The sequence below is a fragment of the Aureococcus anophagefferens genome (genome assembly GCF_000186865.1).
Source record: "Aureococcus anophagefferens unplaced genomic scaffold AURANscaffold_70, whole genome shotgun sequence".
Lineage (NCBI taxonomy): Eukaryota > Pelagophyceae > Pelagomonadales > Pelagomonadaceae > Aureococcus > Aureococcus anophagefferens.
This window is the reverse complement of record NW_008705621.1, coordinates 18504-45607: the sequence shown is the minus strand read 5'-3', so window position 1 is coordinate 45607 and position 27104 is coordinate 18504. Positions and strand designations below refer to the sequence as shown.

At 63.3% G+C, this 27104-nt stretch overlaps 5 protein-coding genes across 5 annotated transcripts in view; 2 read left to right on the top strand and 3 right to left on the bottom strand.

The window, feature by feature from the left end:
* AURANDRAFT_68169 (hypothetical protein) overlaps positions 1-4187 on the top strand; it is a gene marked incomplete at both ends in the record, with an annotated part of 19641 nt that extends 15454 nt beyond the window's left edge. The window contains 5 exons of the mRNA XM_009043804.1: positions 286-297; positions 3310-3337; positions 3438-3489; positions 3904-3909; positions 4114-4187. Of these exons, the coding sequence (XP_009042052.1) occupies positions 286-297; positions 3310-3337; positions 3438-3489; positions 3904-3909; positions 4114-4187 (172 nt within the window). The remainder of the gene's footprint in view (positions 1-285; positions 298-3309; positions 3338-3437; positions 3490-3903; positions 3910-4113) is intronic.
* Positions 4188-5675: 1488 nt separating this feature from the next.
* AURANDRAFT_68168 (hypothetical protein) lies at positions 5676-11804 on the bottom strand (the record flags this gene model as incomplete). The annotated part of the gene is made up of 6 exons (XM_009043799.1): positions 5676-8624; positions 8707-8889; positions 9826-9842; positions 9998-10787; positions 10818-10889; positions 11157-11804. 6 exons carry the CDS (start codon positions 11802-11804, stop codon positions 5676-5678), a joined length of 4659 nt encoding a protein of 1552 aa, XP_009042047.1.
* A 1887-nt stretch (positions 11805-13691) lies between these two features.
* Positions 13692-15055, bottom strand: AURANDRAFT_68167 (hypothetical protein; the record flags this gene model as incomplete). Its single annotated transcript, XM_009043798.1, has 2 exons — positions 13692-13726; positions 14542-15055. 2 exons carry the CDS (start codon positions 15053-15055, stop codon positions 13692-13694), a joined length of 549 nt encoding a protein of 182 aa, XP_009042046.1.
* A 271-nt stretch (positions 15056-15326) lies between these two features.
* Positions 15327-17045, bottom strand: AURANDRAFT_68166 (hypothetical protein; the record flags this gene model as incomplete). Its single annotated transcript, XM_009043797.1, has 1 exon — positions 15327-17045. One exon carries the CDS (start codon positions 17043-17045, stop codon positions 15327-15329), a length of 1719 nt encoding a protein of 572 aa, XP_009042045.1.
* Positions 17046-18290: 1245 nt separating this feature from the next.
* Positions 18291-27104, top strand: part of AURANDRAFT_68165 (hypothetical protein) — a gene marked incomplete at both ends in the record, with an annotated part of 12154 nt that continues 3340 nt past the window's right edge. Inside the window, 5 exons of the mRNA XM_009043805.1 lie at positions 18291-18745; positions 20568-20741; positions 21308-21757; positions 22814-23080; positions 25351-26997. Of these exons, the coding sequence (XP_009042053.1) occupies positions 18291-18745; positions 20568-20741; positions 21308-21757; positions 22814-23080; positions 25351-26997 (2993 nt within the window). The remainder of the gene's footprint in view (positions 18746-20567; positions 20742-21307; positions 21758-22813; positions 23081-25350; positions 26998-27104) is intronic.

Sequence of the window (27104 nt, the reverse complement as noted above, 5' to 3'; positions counted from 1 at the left end):
TGGCGCAGCGTTTCGCGGCGGATCACGTGCGTGTGCTGGTGATGCTTGCCCGGACCACACCTGGACTCGAGCGACGCCTCATGGAAGTGCTGTCTGATAACGGCTACGATGCCGTCCGATTTCGGCAGCGGTGGGAAGGCCCGCTTCGTGCGAACTGGATGCGCGACGACGCGGAGCAGGATGGACACGGTCGTGTTCCCCCTGTGGACATCCGTAAACGACGATCGGGATCTGGGCCTTGCTTCGTGTCTATAACCCATGGTGGACTGGTTTGGCCGGTAACAGGTTCCAGAAATTGTGTGACGCGGTTCAAGGTACTGTTTCGTTATGGCGACCTCGACGCCGGCGCGCCCTCGTTTGAGCTAGCGTCGCGTGCTGACCCCCAATCTTGGAACAAAAAGGGGCCTCCTCCGTTCTTATGCAGATTGTTTGTAGAATGTGATGAACAGGCAAAGTCACGTCGTGGAGGGCGCTATGGTGCACTGATGTATCAGAGTGGCAGGTCAACACACGTTCTCCAGGCGGATGCTCGGCAGTTGGAATGGTTCCATTTCGAGGCAGCATTTAACTGGCAGACTCACATGCTCGACCTGTCAGCCAATGGTAGTTTCTGGCGACTTCCTTTCTCCGCGTATCCGCTATCATCCGTCTACATTCGCAACGTTCGTGGCGCTGGAACGTCGTCTGCTGCCTCAGACTTTGGAGACATAGAGGTAGACTACTGTCGGATGTCAGACCAATGGGATAAGTTCAACGAGCTTGGCGAAGTCCTCCCATACTCGTGGTACAGTGCGCGGATGCTCTACCCCTATGACCCTGCCCCTCGCGACGCGATGCGGCCTACCTTGTAACACGTCGATGTCACGTCGGTAGGGGGGCAGCCGCCAGGGGCCTTAGGGGAAAGTGGCTGAGCATCGCCGCCATTCTCATCCCCGTCGGCCGCGTTTGCTTGCAGCAGCCTGCAGAAGGGAAGAGAGGAAAAGCAGCAGAAACCACCATCCTCCCGGAGCGAAAAGCAGAAACAAAAGCAGCAGACAGGAAAGCTGCAAAAGCAAACTTCCTCCTTGAGTGTGATCATCGTCGTCCTCGATCACCCTCCTCAGCTTCCTGAGCACTGGCACAGCCACCATCTTCCCCCTTGAGTGTGATCATCATTCTCCTCAGCCTGTTGAGGAAGGTTGAGTGTGATCATCATCCTCCTCAGCTTCCTGAGCACAGCCACCATCTTCCTCCCTTGAATGTGATCATCATCCTCCTCAGCCTGCTGAGGAAGGTTGCATCCTCCTCAGCCTGTTGAGGCAGACAGGACGTCACGCTGCCTCAAAGACACGCCAAACCCAGCATCCCAGCATTCTTTTTGCAAAAGGGGCTGCCTCCCTCGAAATTTTCGCCCGAAGCAACCCTCCTTTAGCACGACCAGCAAAGCGTGCAAAATATCATTATTAGACTACCCCCGCGAAAAAAATCTCTAAAAGGTGAGGTGGCAGATCACCTGCACAGGTCATTTTGTGCAGTTCAAGAAGGAGCATAATCTCTAAATTCATCCGGCACCGATCCATTCGCTTGCCATGCCATATCCTCGGGTAATGGCGCATCGCCATTTTCGGCTGGGGCCTTGTCGCTTTTTTCTGCCAACATCGGCTCCAAATTATCCACCAGTTCCAAAGCATCCCTCTCAGGACAATTCCTTTTAGTGTGGTCAGTGACGAATCTGAAGCAGCAATGGCAATAATGCCCCTTTTTTTCCTTTCCGTTTCCCTGGGCCTTCTTCGTCCTCTCTTTTCTTTTGACGCTTGGGCGCCCGGCACGGGGCCTGTAGGCGGGGGGCATGCAGAGTTTGGTATCTTTCAAGTCTATATGGCGTTTCACATCATGCATGTTCGGAACACGTAGAGATTCGACGACAAGGGTTCCGTCTGCCTCTTCCGTACAGTACACGTCTTTCCATGCCCGCGTTGTGTACTTTCTATCTGTCAAATTATAGAGATATTGCCCATTTTTTTTGGTCGCGACATAAGCATGCCTACATGGGACTCCTTTTTCTGTTCCAAACGAGCAGTCGCAGGCCATGCCTGGATTCCTGTGTTTCAAACGATCGAAGACCACATGGGCATCACCGAAAGTTGCGTCTTTCACTGTCGCACCCACCACTTTACCATTCGCATACGTGAGTGTCACATGCCTCTCTTGTATGTGTGCTGCTGCCGTTTCCTCCTCCCTGACTAGCGCTGCTACTTTCGGGGGGAAATGCTGCTGCCAGTCATGCGCTTCTTTGCTCCTGCGCTCGTGGTGCTCCTGGATTGATCGTGCCGCCTGGAATAGGCTGTATGCAAAATGGCATGAACGAAACGGCATATCCCTATGGTTTGCACTTTCCACACATGACGATGTCTTCAAACGACCTAGCTCTGCCCTTAAAGGGAATTGGTTTTCTGCAGACCATCCCTGTCCAAAAATCCGCTGCTTTGCTTGCGCATCATCATTGATGGCGTCTATCGCATGTTCCAAATCAGATGTCGTTGTTGCGTGATATGCTTTGGCGTACAGTTTCGCACATTTAGCGCCATGTGGCCCTCTTCCAAGGGCCTCTGACCTGTGCTTGAAATCAAGAAAATGAGTGACACCACCAAATTGGTATCCGTGGGCCGCGTCTCCTCCCTTGGAGGCATCAGATATGTCGACTGTCGGCGCGTCGAACTTGTCAACGAAGCTTTCGTAGCCCGGTATGGCCATTTTGGTACCATTGTTCAAAAGGACCCATGTGTCCTTACTCTCATTTGATAGACACCTCGCATGACATATATCCACTATGCAATTGTTTTGATCCGCTGCGATTCTCGTCCCTAAAACGCCAGGGTGTTGGCAACCTGCCACTCTGTGACAATGGGCAAAATCACTAGCGGTGACCTTGAACAAATGTTGATCATAAGTCTCGGAAATTCCGGGTGGAGCGAGAGTCCAGCCCCAAACAATCTTGCTCTCTGGGTCGAGCTGAATCATCTCTGTTTCGTTGAAAGCCTTTGCTATGAAACCGTCGACTGGCTTCCCTCCACCTTCGGCTTGTTTCCGCGCATATTTTTGTCTTTCAGCCCAAGACGATTTACATATCTTTATATACTCACTTTTGAATTCCTCTGGCGTTTTAATTACAAGTTCGCAATGCCAACCCAATTGCTTGAACGCCGCCACAAGGCAGGGTAGTAAGTGCAGCATCTCCTCAGGTGGTGCACCTACTATCCATGCTACATAGTCCTGCTTGAACCTCCCTAACCACGAGTCACATAAAGTCCGATTGACTTTCGGTTGCAGGTGCTCCCTTAGAACTGCTGACGAGAAAGTTTTTGTGTTTATCTGATGGCCGAGGTGTGCTACAACCTATGGAAGAAATGGTCATAAACTTTTTTGAAAAAAAGGGGGGGGCTATTCACTGGGAACAGGTCGATATTCTTGTACGCAATGGAGCCTTTCTGTTTCGTCCTCTTGAGATCGGTACGTCTGCATTGCTGGTCAGTGCATTGTGAGCACTTCCAATCCCGTGCTTTTGAGTCATACTTGAAAATGATGGAACAACATTGTGATTCACAACCATACTTTGTGATTCGCTTGGTCACTGCATCATGCAGGAGACCTGGATCCGCCGCCTGCTTTCCTGCTGGGCCATTGTGCGGTGTCTCGTTTAGTCGGCGTTTTTCCTCTTTTGCCTGAAACTGTACATCAGTCAAATAGGTCCCTTGGCAGTAGCACCAGAGGTCAAGGAGGGGTTCGCGGAAAAGAAGAGGAGAAATGGATGGACGACTTACTTCGGAACGGACACGACCGCGCAGGCAAAACGAAGTGGGCGATGGATGAACGCCAAACTTAAACTTAAGCTTTCTACACATGCAAATTTAAGCAACATCACAGGTACAGGTACGATGGGAGAGGTCGTATTGGCTACGGAGGAGAATGTTGACCAGCAGATAATGCATACAGACCATGAGGCCAAAAAAGGTAAGGAAGAAGAAATTGGGTTTATCGTCATCCCGGTCACAGAAGCAGGGACGAATTTATGCGTGTCTCGGGGATCACATAAAGTTGAATATTGTAAGAAAGAAGGGGACCAATGCATCCCAGCGGACTTCTCCAACGATGCTCCGCCGATTGAAATACCATTCGGGTATGCTATGATGTGCAGCAGTGAAAATTAGCAGCACTCCTCCCTCCCCTGAAAATTAAAATTCACCCCTACTTAAATTAAATTAACTCCTGCTCCATTACTTACTTTCTTGTTGGTTTTTACTCCCCCCCTTAAATATCCCCCTTCGTATTTACCTATAGTTTTGCCCCCCCCCTATACCATACCCCTTTTGTTGCCCATAAATAGGCGCAACGAGGACTACATCCTCGTGCGCAAGTACGAGCCGGCTCCGCGGACCGCGACGCCGACGGATGGGGCGCCGGCGCCCGCGAAGCTGAACCTGGGCAACAAGACCGTCTGGCTGCCCACGGCGGACATCGAGGACATCATCGTCGTCGCCCACGCCACGGAGCACATCGGCGTGCCGCTCAACGGCCTGAAGGACGTCTACGTCATCGACCGCGTCTCCGGGAGGACCGTGCCCGCGGGCAAATGGGCCGCGAGGCCCGAGGACGGCGAGCACGGCCGGCTCATGGGCCGGCCGACGCTGCTGCTCTCGCGCACGTCGAAGGTTTTGCGGTGGCGGTTCTGTCTGCGGTCGCAGGTCTACGCGCTCCTGTCCGGGGACGCCGTGAGCTCGGTCGCCGCGGACAAGACGGGCATCGGCTACGCGACCAAGAAGCTCGCCATCGACGTCATGGACTGGGACATCATCAAGCGCCTCGTCGGCTGCGCGGACGACGGCGGCGCGGCCCTCACGCGCTGCGTGGAGTCGAGCGGAGAGAGCAAAAAGTGGTCTCTCCGTCCCGACGACGTCATGAACGTCCGGCGCGGCGCCTCTACGACGATCCAGACGATCAACCTGACGAGCGACGCGCAGCTCGAGGACGTGACCGGAGCCCTGGGCTCGCTCTGGAACGTGGGCGTGAAGGCGAGCCTGCTCGACGGAAGCGAGTCGACGGAGGTCGGATTCGAGGATCCCGAACGGGCCGACGACGCGGACGAGTGCGTGGCCTGGACGCTCAATACCGTCGTCGGGCACGATGTCTTCGACGGGTCGACGCCCCTGGAGGAGCCTACGGAGCCCGAGACGGCCGACGCGAAGGACGACGCGGTCACGCGGCCGCCCGGCTGCCCGAAGCCGAACAAGACGCAGCTCGAGTGGGTGGGCAAGTTCTTCGACGACGACGGCGCGGTCTGGCAGGTCGACGACATCCGCTACGACGAGGAGGAGAAGCAGAATCTGGTTTTTACGGTCCGCGTGCAGCCGCCGCCGCCCGAGGACCGCGACTCCGACGACACGTCGTGGTACAACTGGGCGGAGATCCCGAGGTTCCGCCACTCGTTCTCGAAGCAGCTGCGCCTGCGGGCCGTCCGCTACGAGCGCGCGCCGAAGTCGCCGGGGCTACGCCTCCGGTACGTGAGCACGTGCGACGGCAGCGGCGGGCACCTCACCGTCAGCGTCTACTGGCGGACCATGTCCGTCGCCGACCTCGGCGGGAGATCACTCTCGCGCGCGTTCGTTTAAGACATCCGCGATTACTCGCGTCGCGCTCGCCTAGAGCGCGGGTATGCCGGAGTCGGAGTCGTCCTCCTCCTCGGACGAGTCGGAGTCCTCCGGCTCCGACTCGAAGTCGTCGCTGCTGTCGTCGAGCTCGGCGTCGAAGTCCTCGTCGTCGGACTCGGAGTCGGAGTCGGAGTCGCGGCGGTTCGCGCGATGGACCTCGGAACGCGCGGCGCGTTGGGCCGCGAGCGCGACGCGGCGGCGGGCCCCGCGCGCGGCGGCGGCGTCGCGGCGCTCCTCTCGCCGGCGCTCCGTGGCCGCGTCGAGGACGCTGTCGGCGCGGCCGGAGCTCCGGAGCGCGAAGCGGCCGGCCCAGGTCCCGATCGAGTCGCACTTGCCGACCGTCGCACCGCGCGACGCGCGGAGCTCGGCGCCGCGGTTGCACGCGCCGCCGTTCTGCGAGTGGCGCTTCTTGCGGCCCGTCAGGCGGCCGTTGAACCGCTCCTGGCCCTCGTTCTGGTGGCGGTAGAGGGGCCCGTAGAGCTCCATCATGTCGCGCAGGTGCCCCGCGATGATGTCGTGGAAGTAGGGCGTGATGCTCTCGGGCCCCCAGATCTCGACCATGAGCTTGCCCATGGCGTCGGCGTGGCCCTGGAAGGTCGCGGGCATGCTCGGGTCCGTCTCCCAGGACTTGGTGTTGACGATGTGGAGCACGAAGATGAGCTCCTGGAGGAAGAGTTTGACCTTCGGGAGTCGCGCGTCGTCCGGAAGAAGCTCCTCCGCGACACGCTCGAGCAGCAACACATTGATCGTCGGCGTGCCGTCGCCGACGTCCACGGTGCGCGTCGTCTCGCCGCCGGCGCTGTTGGCGTGCTTGACGGTGATGATTTGGCGATTTGAGTTGCATATTAAGGATGTTCTTACGATCTTTTTAGCGCGCTTCGCCGGCATACTGAAGACCCGGAGCTTCGTCGTGCCGGCCTTCCACGCCGCCGCGTCGGACCCCTTTGCCTTGCGGTGGGCGAAGGACGCCGAATCGAGCCCCGTCTGGATGGCCGCGGTCGCGCGGTCGAGCCTGGACCCAATTTCAGCAGGCAGAAGGCCACTCTGAGCGTGGAGAGGCATCTTGTAAAGAAGTGAAAGGGTGTGGATGACCACTCGGAGCGTCAGATGCAGCGCGCAATCGACGATCTTCGTCACGTCGAGGAGGTGCCCGTCACGCGAGACGAGTCGACCGCGGTCGTGCGGGCTCAGGAGCTCCCAGAATTTCAGGACCTGGCGCACGTGTAGCAGGCGCTCCGCGTCGCCGAGGAGCACACGGTGGGCGTCACGGAGCTGCTTCCAGGCCTCGGGCGTCGTAGGCTTCGGCGGCTCCTCCCGGCCCGACGCCTTCGCCCATCGACGCGCGTCTCGGAGCACGTCCTTGTCCGGCGCGCGGTTCACGTGGCGCTTGTTCGACGGCACGTCGGCGCCACGCACCGTGAGGCAGTCGCACTTGGCGCGGATCGCCGACTCGATGGTCTCGAGCTTCGCGTCGCTCCTGAGCTTGATCTCGAGCTTCCGCACGATCTCCTTCGCCTCGGCCTTGTTCCGCCAGAACGGCAAGACCTGGTCCGGCAACGTGCCCACGCGCTCCGCCAAGGCCTTCTCGCGGTCCTCGAAGTACTGCTTCGTCGCGGGCGTCGCCATGTCCCAGTGCGTGCAGGTCGCCTCGGTTCCGGCCTCGCGACACCGTCGGCAGCCGCCGGGCTGCCCGTGGCCGGCCATGGACCGCGCGCAGGGGCAGAAGTTGCAGAGATGGTAGCCCACCGTCGCGCAGCGGAACGGGCCGAACTCGTACTGGCCCACCTTGTCCAGCGTGAAGCAGCAGCAGATGGGCATGCTCGAGTCCTTCCGCCGCTCCTCTTCCGCGAGCAGCGTCTCGACCATGGGCCCCAGGTTCTTGCCGACCTCGTCGCGCTTGGTCTTGAGCTTGCCCGCCGCCAGGACCGTGCAGGCGTCGCCCTCCTCGTTGGGCTCGGCCTGGTACATGCCCTCGAAGTCGTCGTCGTGCTCCGCCGCGTCGTCGTCGTCGGACGCGTCGTCGTCGACGCCCTCGGAGCACGCCGTGGCGTAGGCCGTCGCGGCGCGGGCCTTCTCGTCGAGCTTGCGCTTCCTCTGCTTCGTGGGGTAGAGCACGACGGGCTGGACGTGCTCGTCCATCTGCGGCGACTCGCGGACGTTTTTGCTCAGGCGTGGATCGCAGTGGTGGATCGCCATGGCCATCAGACCGGTCCCGCCGACGCCAGTTTCGCACGGCAGCTCGTCGGCGGCGCAGCCGATCATCATGGGGATCGGCGCGTCCGGGTCTGAGCCAGGCCGTCGCCACGCGCCGGAGTTGGGGGACGCGTCGTACGCGGCCTGGTAGCCGTAGATGTCGAAGGTGCTGGGCATGATCTTGCCGTGGTCGGCGTGCCACATCTCGCCCTCGCCCGCGCACATGAGGCCCTTCTGGGCGACGTAGGCGTCGAGGTCCGCGTTGACGCGCTGCACGCTCGACGCCGACGGGATCACCGTCTGGCCCGTGACCCGCTTCTCCTTCGTGCCGTGCTCGCCGAGCTCCTTGCGCATCGCCGTGAAGGCCGAGTAGTTGAGCTTGCTGTCGTCGACGAGCTTGGCGCCCTTGCGCGCGTTGAGAGCTCGCCGCTTCAGCACGTCGGTCTCGATCTTCTTCCACAGCCTGCCCGCGTAGAGGCGGCGGGCGAGCGAAAAGAGCTTCTCCATCCGCTGCTTCTTGCCGCGGCCCAGGGACTTCTTCGCCGCCTCGGACACGTCCTTGGAGTCGACGGCGTCGTCCATGAACGCGACGAGCGTCTTGATCTCGTGGGCCGTCGCGTCCTTGGGCGACAAGCCGCTCTGCTTCATGCGGCGCCGCGCGTTCTCCTCGCGCTTGGACCGCTTCACGTGCTTCTTGTAGAGGAGCTTGCCCGACCGCAGCATCTGCTTGGCCGTCGCCCGCAGTACCTCGATGTTGGACTCGTCGTCGAGCTCGGCATGCAGCATCGTGAACACGCGCATGCCCGCCTGACCCAGGGCCTTGGGCGACGTCGTAGGAGTCGCCAGCGGGGCCGTATGAGTCGCCGTTGGAGTCGCCGTCGCGGGCCGCGCCGCGGCCGCCAGGGGCTGCGCCGTAGGACACGGAGGAGATGCCGTAGGAGCCGTAGTCGTAGGCGCAGTAGGAGCCGGAGGAGTTGCCGTGGCAGCTGGCGTAGTAGTCGCCGTTGGACCCCTAGGAGCCGCAGGAGTCGTCGACGTCGCCGCGGGACGCGTCCCGGCCGCCAAGGGATGCGCCGTAGGAGCCGTAGGAGCCGCGGCCCTGGGCGTCGTCGGCGGCAGCGCGCCGGACATCATGAGCTGCGTCGGCCACGCGCAGACGGCCATCGGGACGCCCATCTGGCCCGGCGGCGTGACCGTGTACTGCGCGGGGATCACCGGCGACATGATCGACTGCGTCGGCCCCGCCGCGAAGGTCTGAGCGGGCGGCGTCGGCGCGACCGCCTGCCCGCCCGCCGCGTGGAGCACGTGCAAGGGCGTCGGCGCGACGGAGTTCCAGGAGGCGAGCGGTGGCCGGGAGCGCGCATCGACCGCAGCAGGTCCAGGAGGAGCAGCGAACCGCGCGAGCATCTCATCCTTTGGGGCGTTGGCCGAAGGCAGTCCCCGGAGTTTGAGCGCCTTGCGGAGTTGAGGCCGACTCCAGGACGTGTTAGGAGCGTCATCCACGACCGCCAGCGGCGCCTGCCACATCTCAACGACTCACAGTGTCGCGGGGCTGCTTTGGAACCAAATCCAAACGGGCAGCCAGCGAACGCTTGCAGCGGCATGTTGTGCTGCACCTTGAAGTGCGCAGCATGGAGCTCGTTGCTCGCCCCACCGAGCGCTGGTCGCATGCACCGGCGTCGCTCTGGCAGCGGCATGGCGCCAGAGACGACGGCCCAGACCGAGAGCACGTCCGACGCTGACCTTTGGACCAGGATTGATGAAGTTTAGACCAATCGGTGTTGATTTTAGCCTTACTAAGCGCTACCGCCGGGCCTCGGCTTCACGCTCGTTGGGTCGAAGTGAACAAAATAAATAGGGCAACAAAAGGGGTATGGTATAGGGGGGGGCAAAACTATAGTAGCCCTATGGTTGTTTTCGGCCTTGGAAATACAGTACCCAGTGAAACACACTCAATACAAATAGCTAGGAAAGCGCACTTGCGGCCAGTTAACATAAACGAAGAATCTGTGTTAGCTGTGATTCGACTATGTTGAGACTGCTTCCGCAGTGCGAAACAATTCCTCCGTAGTAGGCCTCGTAGTTACGTCACGAACTCGGCCGGGCAGAGCGCCGCGCACCGCTCGGGCGGTCCAGAGCCGCGGCGAAGAGGCGGCGCGCCTCGGCGTAGACGTCGTCGTCGACGTTGCGCGCCGCGCGCGGCACCGTGCGGTTGTGCGGCTGGGACCGGAGGTGCTCGAACTCCACGGCGAGGCAGGGCGCGCCGAACTGGAGATGGAAGAGGCAGATGGACTCGGCCCAGCGCTCGACGACGCCGACGAACGCGAGGTCCCGGAGCCGCGCGATCGCGGCGTCGCGCGTCTTCTCGTCGCCGCGCCCGGCCTTGGAGCACGTGCCCCGCCCCGCGAGCGTGCGCGCCATGCACCCGGCCGTGGCCTCGGCGAACTGGCGCGCGTTGTCCGCCGGCGGGCCCTTGGGGTTGCGGTCGCCGTGGATGTTCACGTGGTTCCACGCGGCCTCAGCGCGCGCTTGCGGCTCGCGCAGAAGCGCGACGACGCGGTCCGCGCCGCCGACCTCGGCGAGCAGCCACGCCGAGAGGTCGTCGTGGCGGCCCCAGCCGGCGCGCACGGGCACCGCGAGGCGCGGGCAGCTGCGGCCCTCGATGAAATCCGGCGTCTTGCCCAGGAAATTGGCCTCGGACGCGTTCGCGGGCACGCCGTCGCAGAGCGCGTGGACGACGGTGTTCGCGAAGGTCGAGCCGCACTTAGGAATGTGCAACCAGTAGAGCATCGTCGGCGCCGCCTTGGCGGCGCCCCCCTTGTCGCAGTCCAAAGCCCGGCGAGCCTGGTCCAAGAGGCCGATGTGGCCGGCAGCGACGGAGGCGGAGGCGCAGATCTCGGCCTTGCACATCTGCGCGAGGTGGCTCTGGACGTTTCAGACGCAGGGGTCGACCTGGACGGGCGTCCAGCGCGGGTCGTCGAAGTTCTGGTAGAAGAACCAGTAGATGAAGCCCTACGACGCCGGGGGGTTCCGCGACGTCGGGCGGCGCGCGCGGACGCGGCGCGCGCGCCTGCATACGCGCGTCGAACTTGAGGTGGAAGGGGCCCCAGCCCGCGCCGTTCCAGCCCGTCTCTTGGGATACCTGCCGGAGGCGTCCGTCGCGCGGGGTTCTCTCGGACCGGAGGCGGGCGGGAGGGGACCGGGCGCCGGGCGCCGCGCGGTCGCCGTGGAGAGCGCCGCGAGGAGCGCGTCCCGGAGGGCAGCGCTCGGCTGGACGACTGTGAAGGCGCCGTTCATCGCGCTGTGGGCGCTCCGCGTCGTGATCACGTGGCCCGCCGCCGCGCAGTCGAAGATGGGCCGGAGGCTTTCGACGTCGTCGACGTCGAAGTCGTTGTCGACGACGGCGACGGCGTCGTAGTCGGCGAAGCCGAAGGCGTGGAGCTTCATGAACTCGCGGGCGCCGCAGCACCCGCCGCTCTCCAGGGGGACGCCGGGGCTGAGATTTGGCGGCGCAACCCAGTCCGCGTGGCGCACGATCACGCCGCCCTCCGCGAGGCGCCGCGCGACGCCGGCGTCGATGGGCTCGCGCTGGAGGTCGCGGCGCGGCACGACGAGGATTACGTCGACGCCCGCGCGCCGCCCGAGGGCGGCGATCTTGAGGCGGTGGTCGACGGCTGTCTCGTTGTCGCAGCGCGTCCGGTTGGTCGCGCCGCAAGTCGACTCGATCGCGACGTGCGCGTCGAAGACCGACGCGATCGCGACCTTGTTCGCCGCGCCCCGCGCGCACGTCGAGACGTCCAGGCACGCCACCTCCCGCCCCTGGGACGTGCACCGCCGCGCGTCCTCCACCTTTTCCTTCCACCACGGCTCCCGGAGCGTCCCGCAGGCAAAGGGAGCCAGTAACAGGAGCCGAAGCGCGAGGCCCATCGCGGTCGTCGCAAGTGACGAGCCGACGTGCGGCACCAAAACGACCCGGCTGCGCTTTAGCACGCCTCCATCACCCGCCGATCGCGCGGCAGCGTGCTGAAATACGGCGACACGCGGCCGCCGCGGCCATTGGAGGGGCGCCTCCCGACGCTCCAGCGCTCTGTCAACTCTACGCGCACGCGCGCGCGACTTTCTCAGTGCGCGAGACGATTTCCCGGCGACTGACGCGAAGAAGCCCTCGACCAGCGCGCGGTACACGATCGCATTCGGGTGTGCCGCCGAACGCGCGGCACGCCGCGCAGCTTCTGACCGAGAGGCGCTGTCCAGCCGCCTATTTGCCGACGGGACCCGGACGACTCGGTCGGCGCAGACGTTCGGACGGCCCGCGAGGAGCTCCCACGACGTGAGCGACCTCGCCGAGGCCTCGAGCGTCCACACGGACCTCTACGACCGCCAGGACTAGCTCGGTCGCGTCCAGAACCCGCACGAAGGAGAGATTTTGGTGTTTCGAAGCCGAGCCCACCATAGCCGTCCCCGTAAAACGACCTTTACACGCGGCCATCGACTCCGTTTGACATAGTTTGGATCTTCGGGGAGCCGCCAAAGACCCCCCTCGGCCCTCAGAACCAACCCCCCGTGGCCCCGGGGCACGCCCGACGCGGCGGACAGCGCGGCAGCGCGGGTACTTTCATGCTGAATCTCGCTTGTAGGGATCCCTAGATTGCTATCCTACTATGCGGTGATTCCCTCCCGCGGGCGGGGTTTATTCGAACATGTTCTCGAGCGTGCGACTGCGGCCGGGCAAGAGATTTCTACCATCGTGCTCGTTGCCTCTGTCACTTCTGGTCCTGCTGCTTGCCTCGCGCGCGCGTGCTCTAGTATCAGAGCCGCCGCATGGCGGGTGTCAGCTGGTGGTGATATTGGCGGGCATGCCACGGGCTGGTAGCACGTGGGAACAAAAGCTCGTGAAAGCTGCGTTGACAAAATTGCACCTGGAGGTCGCGCACGTGTCTTATTGGGACTACCCGAAGCACGTTAGCATGGATTCCAGAGACGCCGAGCTCTGGTACAAAAGCGAAGCGAATTCTCTGAGTCGCTTGACGCGAAACTCAACCGTGCTGTTCAAGACGCATGAATTCACCGAAGAGCCCATGAAGCTTTGCCAGCGCGCCATCGCTTTCACCAGTCACCGATGTCTCGACGACGAATTGCGATCAGCGGCTGGGGCCGGGTGGATGCCCGCGCGAGCGGCCAATTTCGCGAATGCCGTTAGAACGTGGGCGACAGCGTACCGACGATGGAAACTCTGGGGCGCAATCGACATAAACTACGATGAGGCGCTGAAGAATCCCTCGGCTGCGTTCCGTATCATCATCGACCACGTCGCATTCGCGATGAACGTCAAACCGTCGGAGATCGACAAGCTGGGGCCAATACGGGCGCCCTCGATGGGCGAAGCCAACCCAGGAATTCCATCGTCAGCGTCGAAATCTACTGTTAGCGAGGAAGATTTCCTGCGGGAAGTCACAGAGGCGAAAGAGCAGCTGGCTTCCGAGCGTCTTTCCAGTCTCGGGCTCGGCTGGTGTGTTTGAGCTTTATTTTGAGTCATGTTACTGGTCGGGCATTGCCCAGTGAACTACGAACGTTGAAGCCCACGATAAGGGAGAGTGCAGTGTCATCTCCATAGTGTGACGTCGCGAGAATAGGGAGCAGGGCAGAATTTCTCTTCACTCAACCTCCGAGTCCGAGTCAAGCTTACTGACCATCCTCCCTTCATTCCTCTCAGTGGGATGTCAGTCTCTATCATATCCCGCCGGCGGGATATGCTAAACGCCGCTTCAACTTGAGCAGATTTACGCGCTCGCAAGCTTGTCATTCTTAGTCCCCTTATGCAGCCTGAGTCAACAGCAGCGTCGCACCGACTGTGTGGTTCGCGAACTGTATAACGCGCGCTGGCAGAATACCACAGGCCTTGTAAGGGGATTTAGCTAGGCCAGCCCTTAAGAAAACGGGCACTTGAAGTTTAAACTACGCTTTCTTGCGCTCTCTCTCTCTCTCAGAGAGCCTAGCGCCGCGGGTCCACGCCCAACTTCTCCGCCGCCTTGAGGAACGGCTTCCCGTGTTCGACGTCGCGGACAAGGCGCGCCATCGTCTTCTCGAAGGACGAGCGCGGCGTCGACGAGCGCGCGCGCCGAGAATATCCTGGAGCCGCGCCGCATACTCGTCCACGTCTCGGACGCTGAGCGCCTCGAGGATCGCCACGGACCGCGCGTTGGGCCGCGCGCCGATGATCGACGCTCCAGGTGAGGTCGTCGACGCCTAGCGCCTCGAGCGGGCCGCGCGGGAGCTCGTCGTCCAGGAGCGTGCCCTCGATCGAAGATTACCGCAGCGATTCCAACCTTGTCCGGTCTCGGCGCCGGCGCGGCTGCCTCTTGTCGTCGTCCCAAACTTGGACGCGCGTCCGTCGTCGTGCTGCGTCGCCGTAATGGAGCTCACTTCAGACGGCTGCGACATCGCAACTGCTGCCGCCCGGAAGTAAACAAATAAATAAATCAAACTAAATACACCCAGAATCTGCGTTCAATAGACTCATAGTTTCCGTCCACGTGGCCTTTCGTATTAACATATCCCGCTTCGAGCACGCTGAGCAGAAGGTAAAAAGAAAATAGCTATACGGATTTTGTGTGCTGCGCAATGCTCGCAGGGGCAGCTGCGAGAGTTACGTGGACTGACCTACTGGCGACGACGGCGGCGGCGGCGGCGGCGGCGGCGGCGGCGGCGGCGGCGTCGTCGTCGTCGTCGTCGTCGTCGTCGCGCGCGCGCGTGGGGGAATTGGACCAGTCCTCGGGGGGCGGCTGCGTCGGCATGATGTCCTGCGGCGTGCCCTGCGGCGTGCCCTCCTTCAGCGGCTCGTTGCAGACCTCGCAGATGTCCGCGCCGGGCTCGTTCAGGAAGGTGCACGCCTGGCACGCGACGCGCATCCGCGCCTCCGTGTCGACGGCGTCGTGCATCTCGTCGGAGTCCGACGCGTGGTCGAGGCTCATGCGGCGCACCGGAGAAGAAGGGGGCGTCGCCTTCTTGCCCTTCTTGCGCGCGCCGTCCTCGGGGCGCGACCCCGCCTCGCCGCGCGCGCGCTGCGGGTGCTCGTCCCGGTCCGCGTTGTAGGCGCCGTCGCCGGCGTCCTCCGTGCCCGAGCTCGCTCCCGACATCGCCGAGGAGAAGGAGTCCCGGAGGCGCGTGAAGAGCTCCATCGCTGCCCAGCGATGGCTGCCCCCACGGGTTTAAACGGGTTGAAGCTTAGCTCATTTACGATGATTCGTAGCTCGACAACAATGACTTTATTACGAAACTAGGATTAGGTTTTTCTACATTAAGCTTAAGCTTTTTTAAAAAAAAATTCCATGCGCATCTCCGGGACCGTCGTGACGTTCTCGACCGTCGTCTCCGTCCTCACGACCCTCCTGCTCTCCGTCGGGCTCACCTTCTGGAGCGCCTAGCCCCGGCGGTCCCCTGGCGATGCCCTTATAAGTCGCTGCGTCGTGCCGCGTCGGCGGCCCTTGGGGGCGGCGTCTCGACGTCGCTCGGCCTCGCGTCGTCGTCGGCGCCGAAGTTGAACGCGTGGCGGTTGGCGGCGAGGCGGGACGCGCCCGCGTCGGCTGCCGCGCAGACTGGTGCGCCCGCGCCGAGGACGAGGTGCGGGAGCCAGGCCTCGTTCCGGCACGCGCCCTCCGGACAGGACTTGCCCCAGTAGCTGGCGTGGGCGTCGTACGTGTCCGCGACGGCGGGCGCGCCGGCGCGCGTCGCGTCGACGACGTCGGACCGGGCCGCGAGCGCGGCCTTGAGCTCGGCGACGGTCGAGGGCGTGCGCTCGAAGGCGGCCGCGGGCAGCGAGAGCCACCACCAGCGCACCGTCGAAAAGTCCGACGCGAGCGCGACGGCGGCTTCGAACGGCAGGACGCCGCGCGTGCCCGTCTTCCGGCGCGCGAAGGCCAAGGCCGTCGCGAAGACGCGCACGAAGGTGGCGCCCCGCGCGTAGTGGTACAGATCGTAGCGGGCGTGGACGCCGTCGCGGGACGGCCGCAAGGACGACAGGAGGAAGGTCGGGTCGGCCCAGAGGACGTCCGTGCGCGCGACGACGACCGAGGCCTTGGGCCGCAAGCGGTCGCCGAAGGCCTCGACGGCGAGCGCGAGCTGCGCCTCGGCGTGCGCGCCGTCGGGCACCGCCGCGACAGCGTCGTCCGAGTACGCGACGCGCGGCCCCGCGAGCGCCCGCGCGACGCGAGCGTCGTTCCGGTACGCGACCGCGAACGTTTCGCAGCCCGCCGCGCGCGCCCGGAGGTCGCGCAGATGCGTCGCGTCCCGCACCCGAAGCACACCGACGTACAGGACGGCGCACCCCTCGTCGGCTTCGGGACGACGCGCGGACGCGGACGCGGACGCGGACGCGGACGCGGACGCGGACGCGGACGCGGACGCGGACGCGGACGCGGACGCGGACGCGGACGCGGACGCGGACGCGGACGCGTCGTCGACGCCGCAGCGCGCGCCGACGTCCGCGCTTCTCGCGTACGAGGCGGCCAGGAGCGCGGCTCCGAAGCGACGGTCGCGCGACGCCCAGGAGACGCGCTTCGACACGGTGCGACCGCCGTAGACGGACGCGAAGACCACGAGGTCTCGACCGATCTCCGTCCATCGGGCCGTCACGACGACGTTGTCGATCTCGAGCCGTCCGGTCGACTCTGGCCGCACGTCGCCCGCCACCGTCTCCGCGGGCCGCGTCGCCGTCGCGCGCGCCGCCGCGTCGACGTCCACGACTGCGCAGCTCACGCCGCCGCCACACGCGGCGTCGCAGTTCGCGCAGGCCAGCGCGAGGCCGCGCGAAAGGTTCGTCGCCGCGTACGGCCGCGCGTCGTCGAGCTTCGAACGCACGCGGCCGCACCCGCCCTCGTCCGAGAACACGCAGCCCGCCACCGACGCCCCGCACCCGTCCTCGCGCGTGCGCCACATCGCCGCGCGGATCTCGTCCTCGAGTTCCGCCGGCCGCGCGTTCAACGGCAGCTCGTCGACGACAGCAGCCGCCGCGTCTGCGACCGCTTCGTCCGACGCGTCGCCCGGCCACTCCACGCGCATAGAAGCGGCTTCGAAGACGTCGTTTATCTGCAGAGCGCACCCATGGGACTCGAGCGCGCTGTCGGGGAGCGCCACGGCCACGGCCACCGCTGCGAGAGTTTGCCAAAGCATTCGGGCGGCGCTTGAGAGCGAAGGAGTCCTGGTGTGGGACAGGGAGACCCAACGCTCAATCGAGCAAGGTCCCGAACACTCCCCTGGACCAGATCACACGAGTTTTTTATTCCTAATTTTATTTTCTTTCATAAAACACTTTATAGTTTCTATGTAATGTTTCCTTAGTTTACCATCAACTTGTAAATTGTGATGGTTAGTGTACTGTTGTAATGTTGATAATTTCATTTTGGTATAGATGGCGCGTTTTTCGCGACCCCGCTTCTTTGCGATGCGAAAGTCGCCCACCGGCTTGCAGGGGCGCGGCAAATGGGCATGCTCCGGGGGCTTCGGGGGCTTCGGGGGCATGCTTCGTAACTGCGTCGATCGTATTAGACACGGTTGCAGGTGGACACACATCGACGCTTCTCCACCTGCAGAGTATCACCGACGACCATCCCGAAACTAATCGCCCGTGAAAGTTTCGGACGATATATCTAATTCAAGGCGATTATATATTATGGGGTATGGTAGCCATTGGCAACTTCGAAGGGCCGTTGAAAATCGCAGAGGGGTGGACGAAAAAAACGCGTCTTACAGCACTGCGGGCCTGTTGGAGAAGTCTGCGGCAAGCCTAGAACCGGAGAAACTCCCAGTTGCAAATTCCACAAGAGAAGACGGCCTACCGTCGAGGCGCGCAGGAGCGGCGCGCAGGCCGCTCGCGAGGACGGCTGGTCTCCATAAACCACACCATAACACATTTACAACCCCTAAAGCTCAGCGCTAAAGCTCCGTGATGAACTTGTGCTTGAGGTCATGGGTGTAGTCGGCGGACGAGCCACCGAGCTTGCGGAACTCGCCCTTGGTCGTCGCGGCCTCCGCGGCCGCGTTCGCGCGCGAATAAAACCCCGAAAACGGTACCTCCGGGGACGACCGGACAACCGAGCGACGACGCTCACCGGCGTCCGTCGGCGGGGTGTCGGTGGCCATTTAAGTGGGAATGACCCCGCGTCGATAGCCGGACCTGACTCTACCTGACTCTCCGAAAGTCAACATCTCGTCAAGGTGCCGACACGAAGGCCAAAACAGACGTGCTATGCGACGGGCCAGGACCGCTTCGGGCGGGAGCGAGGAGGCGGCGCGGGACACGCCGCGGCCGCGGACCGAGGACCTCGAGACCGGCGTGCCGCCGCCGCTCCTCAAGCATGGCATCGACGTGCTCCGCGCGCTCGCGACGGCGGCGGCGTCGACGGCTGGACGCGCACCATGCGCTTCAACGACGGCGAGTCCATCGCGCGGGACCTCAAGGACAAGGAGGGCACCGTCTTCGCGTGCGCGACGCCCGCGCGCGGCTACCAGGACGAGTTCGAGCTCTTCGTCGCCGCGAAGGGCCCGCACGGCAACGTCATCGAGACGCTCCGCGCCGACCAGACCATCAACGGCATCAACTTCAAGAAGGGCCGCCTCCTCGTCTACTGCCACGACCTCGCCCGCGTCCACGACGACCCGGCCCGCCGCACGTTTGAGCTCGAGCCGACGCTCCGCGCCGTCGAAGCTCGGATGGTCCGGAAGACGGGCGTCGCGCTCGACGACGCGGGAGACGCGCCGGCGCCCGCTGACAAGCCCAGGACGGGCCTGTCGGCGGCCTTTGCCGCCGTCGACGGACGCCTCGTCGTGCTGTCCGAGGCCGAGAACGCGAAGACCGTCGCCGCGTGCGACGGGTGACTCCGCGCTCGCCGTCGTCTCCCGCCCCGCGCGTCCCGCGCCACAGAGCACCTCGCGACGATCTTTTAGCAGAAACTCATAAAAAGAGGCTAGATCGACGAGGAATCGGGGTGTTTCGGCGGAACAACGGTCCTTTAAACGCGGCTATGGTTTACCCCAAAATCGGGGTCTGCTGGGGGTCCCTCCGCGTGGCGGCAGCCACATTCATTCTGGCATCTTTAATTGAAACTGAGCTCAACCTCCCCTTGAGGGAGGATTTTACTTGCTTCCTTTAGCTCAGGCTAGTGGGAGATACGAAAGGCCAAGTGGACGGAAACAGATTTTACTGCCGTAGACTTCTAAATGCAACCTCTTGGATTTCATTCTAGAGAGCGAGCCTGACGAGTAGAACAGTACGTTTCACCACCCCGAGTAATTCCTCGGTATACGAGTCATAGCCAGCGCTCGTGGCAGCAACCTCTATATCACCTGCACATAAGGAGCGCGTGTCGAAAGGGCTGAGACAATAAATAATAAACAGCAGCTTATTCTCGCTCTCTCCTTCGGGTGCTACTTTCCTAGCTAATCAGAGATTACCTGTACCATGCGATGGATGCGCTGGTTCTTCTTGGTCTTAGGCTCGGCGCTGGTGACAGAGCTGGTTCCAAAGCTGAGCGAAGTCGCGCCATCGGTCCGCCTGGGCACGATGGAGGTTTCTGGTCGGACGCGCGGCGGCGCGACGGGGCGCCACGGATCCATGTTTCGAGTGCGCGTAGAACACGGTGTGGGCCGCGCACGCGGTCGCCGACTCGACGCCGGCGAGTCGCACGTCTCGGAGCGCGACCGCAAGCACGTAGCGGCGCTCGAAAGAACCTGGCTGCAGCTATGGAACGAGGAAACGAGGGCTGGTCGCGGCGCACTAAATGTTTCGTCGCTGTTCGTCCGTTTCGGTGAGGCGTATCGGGACCTGGGCCTGCGGGGCGTGACGCGCGTCGTGTATCGGCAGTACCCGGGGCAGCTAGATTGGGGCCTCGGGCCGCACCATCTCCTCGGCATCTGGGCGGTCCATCAGCTGAAAAACTGGGCCGTGAGTGATATCCTCGACGTCTTCTACGCCAACCGCGATGAGGCCTTTGGCTCCTCGATCCACGGAGCAGTGTGGACTTGGAGCCTGCGCCATCGCGCGCACGTGACCGGGCGATCGTTCTGGCCGGTCCTTCTCCGGGACTTGGGGCTCGAGTCGAAAATGCGTTTTTCACCGCACGTGGCCAACTCGAAGAGCTTTCTCTACAAAACGTACGGCCCACGACGGTGATGTTTGGTGTGTGGTTTGAGGCTGTTGAAAACGAGTGGTGTGTGGTTTGGGGGCATCGAAAATCGACGATCGATGTGTGGTTTGGGGGCCACGAGTCGGCAGCAGCACGTTCGGCGCGCGTTCTCAGCCACAATGGCGTGTGGTTTGGGCTGCCAGCATTAGAGTGGTTTGTGGTGTGAGCACCACCAATCACATCACCGTCGTGGGCCGTAAACGTGCCACGGAGCGGGACACGCGGCGTTCCTTCTCGCCGCGACCCGGACTCTCGGATGGCCAAAGTACAACCCAGAGATGTGGCTACCCCCGCGGCCCATCTTGCTGATCGATCCGGATGTATTCCATCGGTTCGTCCTCGCGACTTGCGCGAGGGCCCCGACGGCGTCGCACGCGGACGCGTGCGCGTCGGGCGCCTACCATTCGTATTTCTCGTGGTCCGCGCCGCGGTTTGGCGGGGTTATTCCGTGGTACACGCCCTGCGCCGACGCGCCGTTTGGTTTCGCCAACGTGTGCTTCGTCATGCTCAGGCTCGTCTCGGACAATTTAAGGAACGTCCCCGCGACCGAGGACGCGAGGCGCTGCGACCACGGCGAGGACCAAGCGACCCAGCTTGCGTGTATCTACGGCCTCGCGCACCGGCCGACCAGAAACGCCTCGGAGCTGTGCGACCTCTCCCGTTTGAGCGGCGACCGCCTGCTCTCGTGCGTGAACGGATCCGTCGACGCGACTTTCGGAAGCATGTTCCCGCTAAACACGCGGGAGGCTTTTTGCGAACCGCTCGGTCAGTTGAAAGACGTCTGTGTGCGCCGAAGCCTCGTCTACTGCAATTCGTTCGGCGCCTGTCGCGCCTGACGACCCGAATCCTGGGCGCTGGCGTGGTGTTTGACTCTGGCGCAAGCACACACCAGCATTCGGGAAAGCATCTTTATACCCTTAAACAGTGATTAAACAGCCGGGGTTCCTAGGTATCGGCCTTGGATGTCGAGTCTCGACAAAAAGATCGACTGACTTCGGGCGACGAGCCGTGCCGCGCCGGCGCCCAGGGCTCGTTGCCCGCCCTTTTCGAGTCGGGCAACCCGCGCGCGCACGGCCTCGGCTCTCGGGGGGCGTGCGAGGCCCGGCCTCGCGATTCATCGTGAAGGCGTCGCCGACGAGGAACCGCCTTCGTCGCGCCGCCGAGCCCCGCGCGCCCCCGACGCTCTCCCGAGCCGCGCCCCGCTCCTCGCGCTCCGCGACCGAGACCATTACCCTCATGCCCCCCTCACAGGCATTCGCGCCATACCAGTTACGCAGCTCACGCGAAGATGAACCCGTACTTGCTCCTCGCGCTCGGCGTCGTCGCGACTTCGGGACCGTCCGCGGAGCTCTCCACGGCGTGGACCCCTGTGGGGCGCCGGCGACGGGACGCCCGCGTGGCCCAAAGGACCCCGGGGATTTCAGATTGGAGCAAGAAATTGCGGGAGAACTACGACGTCGTGTCGGCGAGCGACCACGAGTGGTGCACGCTCACGCGCTACAACTGGGCGTGCGTCGGCGACGCGTACGCGGCGGTGCTCAATCGCACGCGCCCCTACCGGCCCTGGCGCTTCCAGCTCGCCAACCTCCCGCTGGGCACGCGCGTCTTCGCGGACGGGAACTCGTACCTCGCGGAGCGGATGACGACGCTGCTCTGCGGCTGTCATTCCACCGACGTCTTCAAGTTCGACGTCACGGTAGTGTAAGCGAAATTGAGCCCCAGGAACTTCACATCGAGGTCGTTGTAGAGCCACTTCATCCGCAGCGCCGGGTGGAGGAGCGGCGCCATCGCCGCCGTCGCGTTGGCCCAGGCTCGGGCTGAAACTTCCTCGCGGAAGGCGTCGGGCGTCGCGGACCGCACTTTCGCTCGCGGGGTGCCGGGTCGGTTCGGGCCCGGGAGCCGGTGGTGCTGCTCGTCCTTCTTCATGGACGCGGCCGACGTCCGGTGGATGACGCCGAGCATGACGTCGGGCTCGAGGCTGACCCCCAGGAACGACGCGAGCCGGTAGTACTCGTCGACGGGGTTCGCGGCGAGATCCTCGTAGAACAAAATCAGGCTCGGGTGCGTCCGCCGGACCAACTCGTCGTGCCAGTAGTAGCGGAGCGACACGAGCGCGGCGCACTTCGGCACCGTTTCGATTATGTAGTCCTCGGAGGCTTTCCCTTGCGACGTCAGGTTGACACGTTCGTTGTAATGAGCCCAGCTGACGACAACGGCGCGCGGGTCCCGCAGGATGAGCACGTAGCGCGCGTTGACCGGGAGCGGCCCGAGGAACGCGGGCGGCACGCAGGCCTCGGACCCAATGGTGATGCCGTCATCGACGCAACGTTTCAAGAACGCATCGAAAGACCGTTCTATAGCGACATGAACCGCAATCGCCTTGCTCATGGCGCCCGGCAGCCTATGCTTTTCGTTAGAAACAAGTATTTCGTTGGCAAAGTTCGCGGAACGCGTCTTATTATTTGCCTTGCCGCCGCCGGCCGTAATGATGGCAACGGCGATGACCTCCAACCACGTGGTACCACTTTTTGGTTGGCCGTGGGTTTCCACGACGGTTCCTTCAGTTTTGTTCGTCTGAACGCGAGTGTCGTTGTTCGTTGCGGTGCCGAGGGCGAGCACGGCGATGGAGAGGACACGGAGTCTCATAATGTGTATATATATATATACCGGAGTATAGTTCATGTGGGGCGGGCGGGCCAGTGGCGAGGAGAAAAAAGAAAAAAAAAGAAAAAAAAAGAGGCGCCGAAGGCGCCGAAGGCGCCGGAGCGGGATCATCCCATGGCTGGACAAGGCCGACATCGCCGTCGTGACGATGCCGCTCGGCCTCACGTTCGGCGGCGACGGGAAGAAGGCGACGACGCTCGCGAAGAAGGCCCGCGAGGCGCTCGCGCTCGTCGGCTTGACCGTGGCCGACGTGCTCTTCTACGCGCGCGACGGCGGCGAGGCGGCGGTGGGAAACGTGCTGCGCGAGATGGGGAAGGAGGAGCTGGAAAAGAAGGCGGAAGACTCGGAGGAGCGAATGCGGTACAGGGCGCTCTACGAGCCGTGAAACCGCTTCTGCTGGATGAGGAATGGATCCCCATCTCAGAGCTGACCGCCTTCATTGCCTTGGCTTTCCAACAAGGGGCCCACTGAGCAAACCAGGTAGTCATTTTGGGGATCGATAACACCTTGGCTGGCTGCGCCATCCAAGCGCGGTCCGTCGGCCTTCATTCTGGCATCTTTAATTGAAACTGAGCCCAACCTAATTTACTTACTTCCTTTAGCTCAGGCTAGTGGGAGATACGAAAGGCCAAGTGGACGGAAATTGCATTTACGGCAGGAGTGAGACCACCTATCATCATCCAGCTAAGTAAAACTGCTGGTTGTGGTGGTCCTCTCCCAGCTCGCCGCTTCCCCGGGGTCCGGGGTGGCGCGGCTTATATTTTTGGTGCCATGGTTTAATTTAATATCGGCTCTGGCGTGATTTTCCCATGATATAAGATTTTTCATGATTTTCTCCGATGACGTTGGCTCAGAATGATTTAATACTGCAACAATTTGAATTTTGATTTAATGACTCGAAGGCGACTTTGTTCGAAGACGACTTTCATGGCGTAGAGAGGACAAAAGCGGGCTGCGGACGACGACGGCGAGGCGGCCTTCCTAGCCGACCTCGATGGCCTAAGTGCACACCCTAGGAGGTGGCACACTGGGTGTTACCCTAGTCTCATTGAATCGCGTTGAAGCACCTCCTGCTCACGTTATGGGCTGCGACCGGGGGCCCCAGGGGCGGGTCTGGAGATCTTCTTAGTACCGACTAATCGCGCAGTGAGGCTCAGCGTCCGCGAAATCGTGCGCGCGTCGTCTTAGTCGGTACTAAGAAGGCGATCTTCACGTCGAACGGGGCAGCCCCTCGGTCGACGGTCGTTTCGTGTGGTTTATGTACGAATTCGCCCTTCCCGGGTGGAATTAAGATGCTACTTACGGACATCCGTTGCCCTTGATTGTGGGTTCGAATTTCCACGCGCGCGTGACGACGGCGGCGGCGGCGGCGGCGGCGGCGGCGGCGGCGGCGGCGGCGGCGGCGGCGGCGACGACGACCGAGCGACCGACCAACCCAGCCCTACTGAAGGGAATCGACTGGGGCGATGATACACGATCCCCGATGCTGCGAGAGTTCGACAGACATGAGAAAGGAGTCGAGGGGATCAATCGCGCCCCATCCCAGCCCCCGAAGGACCGTTTGAGTCACCATGCGATTGGCAGCACTTCGCGTCTACGCATGTGCTTCGGGCTCACACTAGCGGAGCACGAAGCTGGTGGGATCGTTGCATAATTCCGCATTATCGCGCGGCTGTGGGCTGATAAAGACGCTCAAACCATAGCTTCGTCTTAAAAAAAGGTTCTCGTTCCGTCCGAGGGTTAGAATGAGCTAGTGGGGCTAGCCTAGGGGTCCCTGCTCCCCCGCAGTGGGAGAGCTGAAGCCGAGTTGGAAACGGCGTGGCTCGACCACTGGGGAAAATCCGCGAGTGGGAGCCGGAATGCAGTTTGCCCTTAACGGAGCTTGAGGGGCAGTTTACTATGGCGAGGCAGTGGGGGGGAATCAAAATCGCAAAATCGTAAGGGGTTTGGGGTATTTCGGGTCCGCGGAAGGGCTCTGGAAAGGTTCTGGAGGGCTTCTGGAGGGCTTCTGGCACGTGGTTTGGGGCGGGTCGCGCCCCCTAAGGCGTGGGCGGTGCGTCAGAGGTCCCCGGCGAGGCGTGAGCGGCGGTGTTGAGGTCCCTTTTGAAGGGCAAGCGGCGGTATCTGTGGTGTCTGTCTGGTTAGCGTCACAGCGACGTGCCAGATAGCACCAGGCTCAGCGAGGTTGCACAGTCGCCGGACAGTGCACCTGCTGGATAGTAGTTTGACTGACGTCATAGCGACGTTAGGAAGCTAGTAAACTATCCTAACTCTCTAAGCCCGGCCTACTTCCTTGGTCGGCCACCACCACCCGGCAATGGCCTTCCTGTTGCCTTCGTTCCGTTCCTCACGAAAGCCACTTTTTTCCCGGGGGTTTGCGCGGCAGACACGGCATCCAGCGCGCGCTGACGCTGCCGTTCCGCTGCCCTCCAGGTCTGCAACCGAAACATCACTTAAAGACAATTCGATGAATCGAAGATTACCTGTACACATTCACATTCGTAGACGCGTCGCGACATTAGAATGCGACGCTATTGCGCCTCGGAGAAGCGCCGTGGACCTTGCCGAAGACCCTGACCCGACGAACGACGGGCTGCCATGGAGGACGAGTGGATGGAGGCGCTGCACAGGTACGTGAGCGAGGGCCAGTGGAGCGAGGTGTCGCATTTCGTGGACCGCAACGCCGTGCTCTTCGGCGGTAGCAGCACGGAGAAGGAGCACGGCGAGGGCGAGTACGCGCTCTACGTGCAGTTCCGGTCGCTCGTGGCCAAGGTTTTGGACTCGCTCCTGGAGGAGCTGGGCTGTCGGAGCGAGGCGGACGAGGCGCGGCTGGCGATTTTTTTGCGGGAGACGGCGGAGTCGCCCGCGAGCGGCCCGCGCGAGGAGATGGCGAAGCGCGTGTTGCAGGACCTGCTGGACATCGACGACTTCGCGGCATTCGCGCGGACGATGCGGGCGCGGAACGACGAGTTGGAGACGGGCGAGGCCGTCGAGCTCGAGCGCCAGCTGTCGGCGGCGGCGGACGCCAAGGCCCGCGCGACGCCGGAGACGCCGCTCGGCGCCAAGCACTCGGTTTTCAGCGACAGCGACGCGGATCTCACGCCCGTGACCACGCCGGGGGGCGGCGTCGACTGGCAATGGTCGACGGTCTGGGAGGAGGCCTTCGAGAGCGCGGAGGCGGCGAACGACGACTTCGAGCTGCAGCACGCGACGGCGCTGAGCCTGCTGGAGGCGCACGAGCGCGGCGCGCTGCCCGACAAGGACCGGCCATTCGTCGGCTGGGCCCAGGCCTTGGTGGCCGTCGCGAGCGAGATGAACGGCCTGCATTGGGCGCAGGAGCCTCGGCGCGCGCGGCGCCTCCACAGCGACCTCGTGCGCCAGCGCTTCGCCGTCGAGCTCCGCGTCGCGCAGGAGACCGCCTTCGAGGACAGCGCCGCGCGTGCCGAGGCCGCGCAAAGCGCCGCTGTCGGCGGCGACGACGAGCGTTCCGCGTGCGTTGCCGCGGCCCTGGCGCGCTGCGAGACCCTGCGGGGCGCCGTCGCCGTCGCGCGGGGTCGCTGCGTGCGGAACGGCGCGGTCCGCGACGCGAACCTCGAGCTCGGCTACCTCACGATCCGTGGGCTCCTCCACCGCCGCGAGGACCTCCCGAGCCACGCGACCGAGATCTACGACGCCCTCACGAGCCGGGCCGAGGCCGAGGCCGAGGCCCACCGCCGCGGCGACGCCGCCGGCCCCGACGGCGACGGCGACGGCGACATCGGCGACATCGGCGACGGCGACGGCGACATCGGCGACATCGGCGACGGCCGCCGCGGCGCCCGCGGCGCGGCGCCGTCGGCCATCGCCGCGGACCTCGTCGCCTGGTGCGCCCTCGAGGCGGAGCTCGGCACGGTCCAGAAGCGCCTGCACGGCATGCTCGGGGACGACGGCGCCTCGGACCAGGCCAAGGCGGCCGCGGTCTGGAAGCTCGCCGCGAGGCGCGGCGCCGACGACAAGGCGGCCGAGGACGAGGGGCCCAAGGACGGGGCCTACGACGCCGGCGGCGGCGCGGTTTCGTCGGACGGCGACGTCCTCTGGCACGAGTTCCTGGACCTCGACACGAACTATTGCTACTACGTCAACACGGCCACCGGCGAGAGCCAGTGGAACCCGCCCGACGAATTCTTGCCGCTCGACGAGTCCGTCGAGGTCGCCGCGGGCCTCGCCGAGGAGCAGGCGGCGGCCTACCACGCCGAGGCCGCGCATGCGGCCTACAAGGAGGAGCTCCCCACATCGGAGTACTGGGACGAGCCAAAGGCGGCCAAGGACCCGCCGCGCGCGCCCGAAGCGGACGCGGCGCCCGCGGAGGCCAAGGCCGAGGCCAAGGACGACGGGCCGACCTTCA